This window comes from Megascapheus bottae, chromosome 13 (assembly GCF_031878675.1).
Source record: "Megascapheus bottae isolate mThoBot1 chromosome 13, mThoBot2.hap1, whole genome shotgun sequence".
In the NCBI taxonomy this organism is placed as follows: Eukaryota; Metazoa; Chordata; class Mammalia; order Rodentia; family Geomyidae; genus Megascapheus; species Megascapheus bottae.
Window position 1 is genome coordinate 38,027,666 of NC_143521.1, and position 13,364 is coordinate 38,041,029.

At 40.5% G+C, this 13,364-nt stretch overlaps 1 protein-coding gene across 1 annotated transcript in view; it reads right to left on the reverse strand.

Moving 5' to 3' along the window:
• Positions 1-1,625, reverse strand: part of N4bp2 (NEDD4 binding protein 2) — a 56,909-nt gene extending 55,284 nt beyond the window's left edge. Inside the window, exon 1 of the mRNA XM_090343691.1 lies at positions 1,277-1,625. Coding sequence (XP_090199817.1) covers positions 1,277-1,502 — 226 coding nt within the window. The 5' untranslated portion in view covers positions 1,503-1,625. The remainder of the gene's footprint in view (positions 1-1,276) is intronic.
• Positions 1,626-13,364: the final 11,739 nt, after the last annotated feature.

The window sequence follows — 13,364 nt, forward strand, 5'->3', positions numbered from 1 at the left end:
TTGTGTGTGTGTTTGTTTCAGACTTACTCTTACTATGTAACTTATACTGTCTTAAACTCCCTATCTTCCTGCTTCAGTCTCTGAATGCAGGGATTAGCAACATCATACTCAGCCTATATCTAATTTCCATAATTTATTATAATTATATATCAACTCCAAGTCATTTCTTATTTTAGAAATTACTACATACAGCAGTAAAACAAAGTAAGTTTTTAGTGTCTGTCTCCATAGAGCTTACATTCTAAGACACTGGTTCTCAATCAGGTAAGATTTTATGTCATAAGAGACAAATAACAATATATGGAGACATTCTGGTTCAGGCCAGGGATGCCACTTAAACATCCTAGTAGAGTAATTCACAGCAAAGAATTACCTGGCCCAGAATAACCATAGTGCCAACCTATTCCACAGAAAAGAAGGGGGGGCGGGGAGAAACTAACAAAATACAGAATATAACGTCTTTACATGCATCTTTTATTGAGATGTCCTTTTTTTCTTGTGTCAGTCCTGGGGCTTGAACTCCGGTCCTGAAATAAAACTTACATTTTATTCATTGCATCCCTAAGCTTTTGTGCTCAAGCCTAGCACTCTATCACTTGAGTCACAGATCCACTTTTGGCTGTTTGATGGTTAACTGGAATGAGAATCTCATAGATTTCCCCTCCCAGGCTGGCTTCAAACTGCAGTCCTTAGAACTCAGCCTCCTAAAAGCCATATAATGAATGATTATTGTCCTTAATGTACTATGTTGTCTCTCATCTCCTTTGCTGTCCCTTGGTTATCTCATATTGGTATAGTATCTCGCTTTGTTATCTGATATATTGAATTTATTTGTATTTGGATATTTGAAATTTGATAGGGAAGGGGGGAAAACCAAGACGGGTGGGGGGTGTGGGGGGGGGAGGGAAACGGGTACCAAGACATGTGAAAGGGTATCAATGTATGTGAATTAATGCACCTTCTATCTGGCAAATATCATGTAACCCTTTTACTAATTACAATAAAAAAAAAAAAAAAAGAACTCAGCCTCCTAAAAATTGCTAAGATTATAGGCGTGAGGCACCAGGGCCCAGCTGTTGTATATGTAAGAGCAGAAATGATGCTTCACTCTTCTTCAAATCCCTCAGAATACCAAAACTAGCACCTGTCTATAGCAGGTATTAAATGATGAACGAAAGGGAAATTAAAGTCCTATTCCTCTACTACCAGAGATGATAGCACAGTACATGAAGCCTTCTTATATGATGCAAAGGGTTCAAACTCAACTTTTTCTCACCTTTGAAATCACATTCAGAAAGCATCAAATATACTACATCAGGGTCCAATTCAGAAAACATCTCTGAGATACTGGTGAAGAGTTCTTCCTGAGCACTTTTTGTTTCACACTTGGAAGGACGAGTAGTGGTTGGCTTCTCATGACTAGCAACACTGGATACCACTTCCTTAGAGCTTGCAGTCTTCCGCAAAGGATGGCCCCCAAGATTTTTCCTTTTCCTTGGCATTCTGACTTCCAAAACTAAAACGTTTCCCTTCTTTTAAAAAAAAAATTTAAGACTTTTTTTTTGTATTGAAATCATAATTCAAAGAAAATAGGATTAAAAATCTTGCACAATCCAGCAGTAATAGCACCTAAAATAGAAAGCAAGTAAAAATACTCAGACTACATAATTATGTTTCCATTTCTCAAACTGGGGGATGGCACCTTTATTTAACATGAAGAAATGATCATACACTTTTTGATAGCAAAGACAAAAATATAGCCAATTTCTCTCTTTCCAAAATATTCCAGTTTTGCCAGAGTTAAACATGCTATTATAAAAAAAATAGACAATAACATAACAAAACATAATTCAGAACAGTGAGCATATTGTTTTAATGTCATTATTTCACTTTTGAAAAATACAAAACAGCACATGCAAATATAAACTAGAATGCCTATTAAACACCTACATTCAGATTTCTAATAGGCATCATAAAGTTAACATGTCCAAAACTAACCGCCTCATGACCTTGTCAAACTTACTCTCTTCCCAATCTTAACACTTTCCTTTCAATTCTCAGGTAAAAAAATCATGAAATAATCCTGGACTTTTGTAATTCAATTACTAAGTCAATTTTCCCAATGCAAGCCCCAAAATGTATTCAAAATATTATTCCCAGCCATCTTTACCACTACTACCCTAGATTACTCTAGATTCAGCTACTATAGCTTCTTGTTGGTTTATTTAGCAATGTAGGCAAAGTGACTCAACTAATCCATGGTTGGATAATGGCCCTTCTCTACTAAACTACCCACTAACTTTTCAGCTCACTCAGGATCAAAACAGGGGTTCTGAAAATTACCTATAATCCAGACACTTGTCACCTCTGTATTATCATCTCCTAATCTTCCTTCCGTCTCATGCAATTCCAAGCACACTTAGCCTCCTTTGTCTTCTCCAAACACACCAGCTAGTTCCCACCTGGGAACCTTTACATGCTGGTTCTCTCTGCCTGAACTCCCCCAACCAGATATTTACAGATACCGTCTTATTATTACTTAAACATTACCCATATCAGGATTTAGTCCAATAAAACCTTACCCATCTTTCCCTACTGGAATTTTCTCCATCCGACTTATCTTCTAATATGGTTTAGGCTTTCTTTTTTATTTGCCAGTCCTGGGTATGAACTCAGGACCTGGGCACTGTCTGAATTTTTCTGCTCAAGGTTAGCACTACTACTTGAGCTCTACTTCCAGTTTTTTGGTGCTTCACTGGAGTTAAGAGTCTCACAGACTTTCCAGTCCAGGTTGGCCTCAAGCCTTGATCTGCAGATTTCAGCTTCCTAAAAGTAACTAGGACTACAGGTTACCCTGTGACTTACGTTTTATTTCATTGCATTTACTATCCATAATCCAGTAATTTATAAGCTCCACAAGTGCCGAAACTCATATAGTCTGCTTGGTTCAGTCTGCTTGGATGAGTCCAATAAACATGTCAAGCTAAACACATTCAAAATTAAATGTCTTTTGCTAAAATCTGCTCTAACCATTTTGCCTGATACCATCAAATAGTAATTTCCTATCTAGTCTTTCTGTCTCCTACATTCTATTTTCAGCATAGTCAGCCAGCATGACCTTTATAAAATGAAACTCATATTGAGTCAGGGTCTATGGTAAACTCTCAAGTGATTCATGAGACTTAGTTCTTAAAATGCCTTACCTACCTGCCAGCCTTTGATACACTCTTATCCCGAGATACTTGCACTGCTAACTACCTTACTCCTTCACATCTCTGGTCCAGAGACATATACAACAGATTCTTCCCTGACTAGCGAGTTAAAGTCAAACCCCCCGTTCCTATTCAGTTCCCACCTCCTGCTAGCTACTCATTACCCATATTGCCTTCTATATTTACCTTTTAGTTAAATTTGGGTCAATTTGTGTCATAGCTCTTTCCACCTTCCAGAACTGCACTGTCAATTTGGTAGCCACCAGCAACATGTGCCTATTTAAATTTAAATTAATTAAAATTAAACAAAATTACATTTTTGTACATTATTATCATATTTAAGTATAAAATTCAAAGCAAGAAAATACTGGGGACAAAAAGGACATTACATAATAATAAGGGATAAGTATACTAAGAACACTTAGCAAGCTTAATGTCTATGTGCCAAGCAAAAGAGATACAAAACAGGTGATTAGAAAAAAATTGATAGGTCTAAAAGGAAAAGTAGAAAAATCCATAATAGCAATAAATATCAGTATTGCTCTATCAATAACTAAAACAAATAAAAAATTCTAAGGATACAGAACTTAACAAAACCAACGACTAAAGATCTAATTAACACATATGGAATATTGTACTCAACAGCAGCAGAATACGCATTATGTCCAAGTGCCCACAGAACAACTACCAAGATAAAACAAAACCACAGCCAATACCACTAATACAATATAATCCTAGCTAATCAGGAGGCTAAGATCTGAGGATCTTGGTTCAAAGCCTGACCAGGTAGGAAAGTCTGTGAGATTCTTATCTCCAACCAACCACCAAAAAGCCAGAAGTGGAGCTATGGCTCCAGTGGTAAAAGTGTTACCGTTGAGCAAAAAAGCTCAGGGACAACACCAAGGTCCAAGTTCAAACACTAGAAGAGAAAAATAAAAATAATCTTAGCCAGCCGCAGGGGCTCACGCCTGTAATCCTAGCTACTCAAGAGGCTGAGATCTGAGGACTGTGGTTCAAAGCCAGCCCCAGCACTAAAGAATATGAGACTCTTATCTCCAATTAATCACCAAAAAAAAGGAGGGGAAGTGGGACTATGGCTCCAGGGATAGGGCAGTAACCTTGAGCTGAAGAGCTCAGGCACAGAGCCCAGCTGAGTTCAAGCCCCACCCCACCCCATCCCCACCCCCCATCCCCCCAAAAAGAAACTGCTACTTAACAAACCTTAAAAATATTTCAAAACAGGGGCCGGGAGTTTGGCTTAGTGATAGTGTGCTTGCCTAGCATGCACAAAGACCCAGGTTCAATTCTTCGGTACCATATACAAAGAAAAAAGCCAGAAGCAGTGCTATGGCTTAAGTGGTAGAGCTCTAGCCTTGAGAAAGTCCAAGGGCAGTGCTCAGGCCCTGAACTCAAGCCCAGGACTGGCAAAAAAAAAAAAAAAAAAAAAAATTCAAAACATGGGCTGGGAGCGTGCCCTAGTTGGTAGAGTGCTTGCCTAGCACACACAAAGACTAGGACTCAATTCCTCAGTACCACATACACAGAAAAAACCAGAAGGGGTGCTTTGGCTCAAGTGGTACAACGCTAGCCTTGAGGAAAGCCTAAGGACAGTGCTTAGGCCCTGAGTCAAAGCTCTAGGATTGGCCAAAAAATTTTTTCAAAACAAAAAAGAAGGGCATACATATTATACTCTCTAACCACACAGAAACAAACTAGAAGTCAGTAACAGTTAACAGGAAAAATTTCTGAATGCTTATTAGCACATAAATAATGTATTTCTAAATAATACATGGAACAAAATGAAGTTTCAGCCAGGAACTGTTAGTTAACATCTGTAACTCTAGCTATTCAAAAAGCTGAGATCAAGCCAGGAGCTAGTGGCTTGTGCCTGTAATTCTAATTATACAGGAGTCTGAGATCTGAGGATGGCAGTTCAGAGTCAGTCTAGGGAAGGAATGTCCATGAGACTCTTATCTCCAATTAACCACTAGAAAACCAGAAGTGGCACTGTGGCTCAAAGTTGTTGAGCACTATGGGCGCAGAGGCTCATGCCTGTAATCCTAGTTACTCAGGCGCTGAGATCTAAGGATCAAGGTTCAAAGCCAGCCCAGGCACAAAAGGACTTGAGACTCTTACCTCCAATTAACCTCAAGGAAACAGGAAGTGGGGTTTAGCTCAAGAAGTAGGAGGGATAGCCTTGAGCTGAAGAGCTCAGGAACAATGCCCAGGCCCAGGGGTAGGGTGGTAGTCTTGATCTAAAGAGCTCAGGGACAGTGCCCAGGCTGAGTTCAAGCCTCATGACCCACCAAAAAAAAAAAAAAAAAAAGGTTGCAGAGCACTAACCTTGAGTGAAAAATGAGGACCAAGGTTTAGAGCAGACTGGGCTGACAAATTCACCATACTGTTATGTCTAATAAGTCAACAAAAAGCCAGAAGTCAAGAGCTGATTCAAGTGGGAGAGCACCAACTGTGAGCATAACAGTTGTCTAAGAGCAAGGGGCCCTGAGTTCAAGACCCAGCATGAATACAGTAAGAAAGACATCTCAGGCAAAAACTTAAGAATACACTGAATGATATGAAAATAAATCATATCAAACTCTGCAGAATAAGATCTGAAGGTGTGGTTGAAGTAATATAATGAAAGTCATCAACAAAAAGCCAAATGAAAGCATGCAGTCCTGAGTTCAAGCTCCGACACTAGCATTACAAAAAAAAAAAAAAAAAATCAAGCCTGGCGCTGGTATCTCATGTCTGTAATCCTACCTACTCAGGAGGCTAATATCTGAGGATCTTGGTTCAAAGTCAGACCAGGCACAAAAGTGGGTAAGACTCTTATGTCCAAATTAACCACCAGAAAACCAGAAGTGGCACTCTGGCTCAAGTGGTGCAACGCTGTCCCTGAGCTCAGAGTTCAAGCCCCATGACCCACCAGAAAAAAAAAAGTCAATGAAGATTAAAAGTCAAAACAAATTACAGCCAAACACTGGTGGCTCAAGCCTGTAATCATAGCCATATAGACATTGAGATCTGAGTGAAGATGACCATTCGAAGACAGCCTAGACAGGAAAGTCTGTTGAGTCTTATTTCCCCAGAAGAAGAGCTGCAGCTCTGGTGGGAGAGTGCCAAGCCTTGAACAAAAGCAAAGGGTCCAGACTCTGTGTTCAAATCCAGTATCAGCACTAAATGAATGAACAATTTACTTCTAATAGCAATGACTTAGACATAGAAATTTAAAAGCCCATCTCATTGATAACTACTGCAGATTTATATTTAGTCATAAATATAACAGAACAAGTACACACTTTCATGCTAAAAACTACAAAACAGTGACACAATAGACCAGAGATATAAGTGAGTAACATGAGACAACATGTCCACAGCAAAACAAAAAGATGCTGAGGGATAAGCTGATTAGAAAACATTGTGGCTAGGCACTGGTGGCTCCCAGCTGTACCCCTAGCTACTCAGGAGGCTGAGATCTGATGATCACAATTCAAAGTCAGCCCAGACAGAGAAATCCCTTTGAGACACTTATCTGCGCTAAATTACTCAAAAAAAGCTGGAAGTAGTGCTCTGGTTCAAGTGACTGAGTACTAGCCTTGAACACAGAGGTTCAGGAGCAGTGCCCAGGCCCTGAGTTCAAGCTCCAGGACTAACAAAAAAAAAGAAGAAAAAAAGCACTGTGTGCATGTGTAGAAATGTTACAATGAACTCTCCCTTTGCATAACTAATGTATGTTAATAAAAAAAAAAACAAAGATGCCAATGCTCCCCAAACTGATAAATAATTTAACACAATTCCTACTAAACAAGACTTTTTTTTTTTAAATAGATAAGACCGTTACTAAATTGTAGAAGAAAACAAGAACTGGAATAGCTAGAATAAATACTAAGAAGAACAGAAATGATCATTCAATTCAATTTCAAGAATTGTTATACTGTTATAATATAATCAAGACTGTGGAATATCAGCAGACTAACAGATACATAGACTTAACTAGAAATTTAGGAACAGAGTCAAAAAGGCAATGAAAAAACAATATAAATATGACCAAGTAATATCTGACAAAGGTACAAAAGCAATCAATGGCTAAACAACAGTCTTTTCAACAAACCATACTAGACCAAGTGGGCATCTATACATTAAAAAATAAGATTATTAAAGCTAGGTTTAAGTCTAAACATTTTACAGAAAAATAACTCAAAATGGATTTTGTATTTTTTTTTTTGAGACAAGGTCTTGAAGGGACCCTTTTCTTGACTTCCCCTAAAATCCATCCCCTATAGGCATTTACCTTCATGACAAAGGAGTACTTGACTCAAGGGGGGGGGGGGGCGAGCGCCTGTCAATTCCCTGATAACTGCTCAGATTACAAGAGCAGCTTAATCAGGTGGAGTTACCAGAATTCCTCCCCCATCCTACCCCCTTGGCCTGCCAGGAAACTCCCTCCCTTTTCCTTTGTATCAGAGCAGTGCGCCAAGCCCACCTAGATGATAGGTCAGTTCAAACAGCAAAAGTGTCAGTGGTTGCCCCAGCCATCACTCAAGTATATTGAGATTCCATTGACCAACCATATGGCTTGGTGGCCTATAAAAGTAGCCTGTGAGATTAAAATGAGGTCACTCTCTCACTCACATCTTAGAGATGGCCCTGACCAGTCAGCGTGATTCTCCATGCTAGGCACGGAATAAAACTGTTTAACTTTGGGCCCGGAGTTTGGCCTAGTGGAAGAGTGCTTGCCTAGCATGCACGAAAACCGGGGTTCGATTCCTTGGTACCACATACTTAGAAAAAGCCAGAAGTGGTGCTGAGACTCAAGTGGTAGAGCTCTAGCCTTGAGAAAGTCCAAGGACAGTGCTCAGGCCCTGAGCTTAAGCCCAGGACTGGCAAAAAAAAAAAAAACTGTTTAACTTCCGCTTTTGTGTCAGACTCGTTCCTTTGATCACAGACCCTAATACTGGGGGAGTGGACCCTAACAGGTCTCATTATGTAGCCCAGGCTGCTTTCAAATTTACAATCTTAAATTTTAAGTCTTATATACCTAAGAGCTGGGAATATTATGTGTGTGTACTACAACCAGCTGGATTGTATATAAACATTTCATGGGGGGGAAATGTGGAAAGAACCTTCAGGATCTAAAGATAAGGAAAAATGTCCAAAACAACCAGTAAAAGGAAAAAGTAGCTGAGCATCAATGGCTCACACCGTAATCCTAGCTACTCAGAAGGCTAGGATCTGAGGATCAAAGTTCAAAGCCAGCCCAGGCAAGAAAGTCCACAAGACATTCTTATCTCCAATTAACCAACAGAAAACTGGAAGAGATGCTATGGCTCAAAGTGGTAGAGTGCTAGAGATTAAGCCCCATGATCCACAGAAAATGAATAAATAAATAAAATAATAATAAATACCTTTTTAAAGGGAAAAACTAATAATTTACACTTTATCAAAAAGCTTTTGCCAGGAGTTTGGCCTAGTGGTAGAGTGCTTGCCTAGAAAAAAGCAAAAAAAAACTATTACCATATGAAAGACTACTTAAAAGGATGCATAAAGAGGTTTCCTCCACTGGGAGAAAATATTAATATATATGTGACAAATCACTAGTATGGAGAATATACAAAGAACTTAATGAAAACACCAGTTTAATTGATTACAATGATGCACTGGTGGCTCACACCTGTAATCCAGCTACTAGGAGGCTGAGATCTGAGAATCAGTTCGAAGACAGCCAGGGCAGGGGAATCCATGAGATTCTTTATCTCCAACAACTACCCAGAAAAAGCCAGAAGTGGCTCAACTGGTAGAGTGTGAGCCTTGAACACAAAGAACCTTAGGGACAGAGCCCAGGCCTTGAGTTCAAGCCCCAGGACTGGGAAAAAAAAAAAATGTGCTTGATTACAAAATTAAAAACAAAAAAGACAAAAAAACATTATACCAAAGATAATATACAGATGGTAAATAGGCACATAAAAAATCTGCAACATCATTTAGTAAATGTGAATTAAAAGTATAATGAGATATTACTAAGGGCATTTGACAGCTGAAAATCAGCTAAGCACTAGAAAAATTGAACATTTTCTCATGATAGACTCACTAGAAATAGAAAGCAAGCCCCACAACTGACCAAAAAAAAGAAGGCGCTTATTTAGAACTTAGCAGGATAGGTGGCTCACACCTGAGATTATCCTATTAACCCCTTAAAAGCTGGAAGTGAAACTTTTGGCTCAAACAGTAGAGCACTAACACTGAGGAAAAAAAAGTGGGGGGCTGGGAATTTGGCCTAGTGGTAGAGTGCTCACACACAGCATGCACAAAGCCCTGGATTCTATATTCCTCAGTACCACATACACAGAAAATGCCAGAAGTGGCACTCCAGCTTAAGTGGCAGGGCTCTAGCCTTGAGCAAAAAGTGTCCAAGGACAGAGCCCAGAGCCTCAGTTTAGTCCCAGAACTGGCCAAAAAAAAAACCTCAAGGGCAACGACCAAAATCACTATGGTAATATGCTAGAAGTTTTCAGATTACCTCTACAAACAGAAATGAGACAAGACTTCCTGCTACCATGACTAGCACCACATGTGTGTGGGCCTTCACAGCCAGATCATAAGACTCATTGACAAAGAGGGAGATGAGGAGCTGTTCACACCTATAATACCAGCTACTCTGGAACTGGAAGTAAAAAAGCTATTCTACCTGGAAAACAAACTATAAATAAAAGGGCTGAGAACACATATCAAATGGTAGAGTGATTGCTTACTTAGCAAGTGAAAAACCTTGAGTTCAAATCCCAGGGCTACCAAAAAGAAACAACTTTAAAAGGAAATGAAGGGGCTGGAAGTTTGGCCTAGTGGTTAAAGTGCTTGCCTAGCATGCATGAAGACCCAGGTTGTATTCCTCGGTACCACATATAGAAAAAAAAAGCCGGAAGTGGTGCTGAGGCTCAAGTGGTAGAGCTCTAGCCTTGAGAAAACCCAAGGACAGTGCTCAGGCCCTGAGCTCAAGCCCAGGACTGGCAAAAAAAAAAAAAGGAAATGAAAGTTCTAAAAACATGATATAAAACTATCATTATTTACAGATATTGTATGAATGAACAATTCCAAAACAATCTATAGATTATTGAATTATTTCAATAATTTAGCAAAGTTGATGGGTTTTTTTTCTTTTCTTTTTTTTGGTCCGTCGTGGGGCATGAACTCTGGGCCTAGGTACCTGAGTTCTTCAGCTCAAAGCTACCACCCTACCCCTGGAGCCACAGCGCCACTTCTGGCCTTCTAGAGGTTAATTGGAGTCTCACAGACTTTAGTGCCAGGGCCGGCTTTGAACAACAATCCTCAGATCTCAGCCCCCTGAGTAGCTAGGATTACAAGGCTGAGCCACACTAGCAAATATAATAAAATTAGATCTAATGGTCAATTCTCAGATCCTTATCTTTCTTCATATACCTATGATAGCAGTATTTTCTCAGCCCATCAATCCCCTCCTCCTAAGGACTTGGTTCTTGAGGGGTTTGGCACTCTGAAGATGTATATTCCAACAATGGCGTGCTCCAGGATCTGAGTAGTAGGAGCTTTACTTGTCACTGCCTCATTCACTTTTTTGGTGACACCACCCAGGTTCATGGCTTCAAATACAATCTGCATGCTAACAAGTTACTATCCCTAATAAGCACCTCTTCCCTTGTCTTGGATATTGAACCACACTGAAGTCTACTTGGTATATTGCTTTGAATATGAAGTATCCTCCAATAGGCTCAAGCATTGAAGGCTTCTCTCCAGGTTACAGACCCAATCATTGCGAGGTGGTTGGATCATGAGGGCTCTATAGTAACTAACTGATCCATGGGTAAATTTAATATTTGGAGGTGTGGAAACTAAGAAGTGAGGCCTAGTTAGAGGAAGTAATTCACTAGGGACATGCCTTTGAAGGTTTAATAGATCAGCTCCCCAGCAAGCACAAGGCCCCTGAATTTAAACCCCACTATTGCCAAAAGGAAAGAAAGAAAGAAGAGAATAAAAAGAGCTGATACTAATGTCTAGGCATATTCAAACAACAAAATGTTAAAGCCTCTCTCAAGCCAGGCGAGGTGGCTCAGTCTGTAATCCTAGCTACTCAGGTGACTGAGATCTGAGGACTGGGTTCAAAGCCAGCCAGGACACTAAAGAATGTGAGACTTTTATCTCCAATTAATCACTAGAAAATGGGAAGTGAGGCTATGGCTCAAGGGGTAGGGCGGTAGCCATGAGCTGAAGAACTCAGGGACAGCACCCAGGCCCAGTGTTGTTGTTGTTTTTTTTTTTTTTTTTTTTTAAAAAGCCTCTCTCGACTAGAAATATATTGGATATCTATAGGACCCCAACAGCATGATTACAGAAAAGATTAGAAAAATCCTTCTTGGAGTGGGGAATATGGCCTAGTGGCTTGAATTCTATTCCCTGGTACCACATGTACAGAAAAAAGACACAGCTGGCTTGGTGGCTCACACCTATAATCCTACCTGGTCAGGAGGCTGAGATCTGAGGATCATGATTCAAAGCCAGCCTGGGCACAAAAGGACCTGAGACTCTTATCTCCAATTAACCTCTAGAAAATCAGAAGTGGGGCTTGGCTCAAGGGTAGGGTGGTAGCCTTGAGCTGAGATAACACTCAGTACCCATGCAAAGATCAAGTCCCATGACCACCAAAAAAAAAAAAAAAAAAGGGCCCGGGAGTTTGGCCTAGCGGTTAAAGTGCTCGCCTAGCATGCACAAAGACCCGGGTTCGATTCCTCGGTATCCCACATACACAACCAAGCCGGAAGTGGCAGAGACGAGAAACAACCAAGCCGGAAGTGGCAGAGACGAGACTGCAACAAGCGACAGAGAGCGAAAAGCAAGCAAGCGGAGCCCAACCGAGTGGTGGCCGGAGCGAGCGGGGCCGGAGCGAGCGGGGCCGGAGCGAGCAGGGCCGGAGCGTGCGGGAGCGAGCCGAGCCAGAGCCAGCGAGGCCGGAGCGAGCGGGGCCGGAGCGGGGCCGGAGCGAGCGGGGCCAGAAAGAGAGAAGGGGGCCAAAAAAAAAAAAAAAAAGAAATTTAGGATGCCTTATAAAAAAAAAAAAAAAAAAAAGCCAGAGTGATGCTGTGGTTCAAGTGGCCTTGAGAAAAACCCAAGGACAGTACCCAGGCCTTGAGTTCAAAATCCAGGATCGGCAAGGGGAAAAAAAAAAAAAAGACAGTCTTTATAGAAAATATAGCCAATTATCTTAACATATGCCATAAGAACTAGTGAGAGTAATAACTGATAAGGCCCTAAATTTTTGCAGAAAAGAGAATGGTGGTGCCAGGAGTGTAGTCTAATGGTAAAGTGCTCGCCTAGCATGCACGAAGAGCAGGGTTTGATACCTTGGTAGCACATATATAGAAAAAAAAACCTGGAAGTTGTTCTGAGGCTCAAGTGGTAGAGCTCTCGCCTTGAGAATCCCAAGGACAGTGTTCAGGCCCTGAGCTCAAAAATAAAAAGCTTAAAAAATAAAGAGAACTGGGAGTTTGGCCTGATGGTAGAGTTCCTCCCTAGCATGCAGGACCCTGGATTCGATTCCTCAGTACCACATACCCAGAAAAAGCCAGAAGTGGTGTTGCGGCTCAAGTGGTAGAGGGCTAGCGCTGAGAAAGCACAGAACAGTGCCAAGGTCCTGAGTTCAAGCCCAGGACAGGCAAAATAAATAAATAAATAAATAAATAAAGTGATGTGTTCTGAGACAGAGCTCTAAGACAAATTGTCAAACATATAAGGTAACTGCTGAAAATATGCAATTTATATCTAAAGTATGGCAAGAAGTATATTTCTGTTCAATCTTTTAATTTATACTACAACCCTTCAGTACTTCCTGCAATATTCATCTTAATTACTTACATCCATTTTTTATTTTATTAACCTATATTTTTTCTATTCACTAGCTATTTTCCTATATAGTTTGTCATCTCCTCAGTCACTTTCAAAGAAACTCTGATACACTGCAGGAGTACGCACGTACACAAAGTCTATCTTTACCTCCAACATTACAGAAAGGGGCTGTGCATTACGAGGAAGAGCCTGATGCCCTCAACCACTTGGACAGAGCCTGTAGAGAAAGACCTCTCAGGTGCCCACACTGGAACGGACTCTGAATTTAACTGCACATAC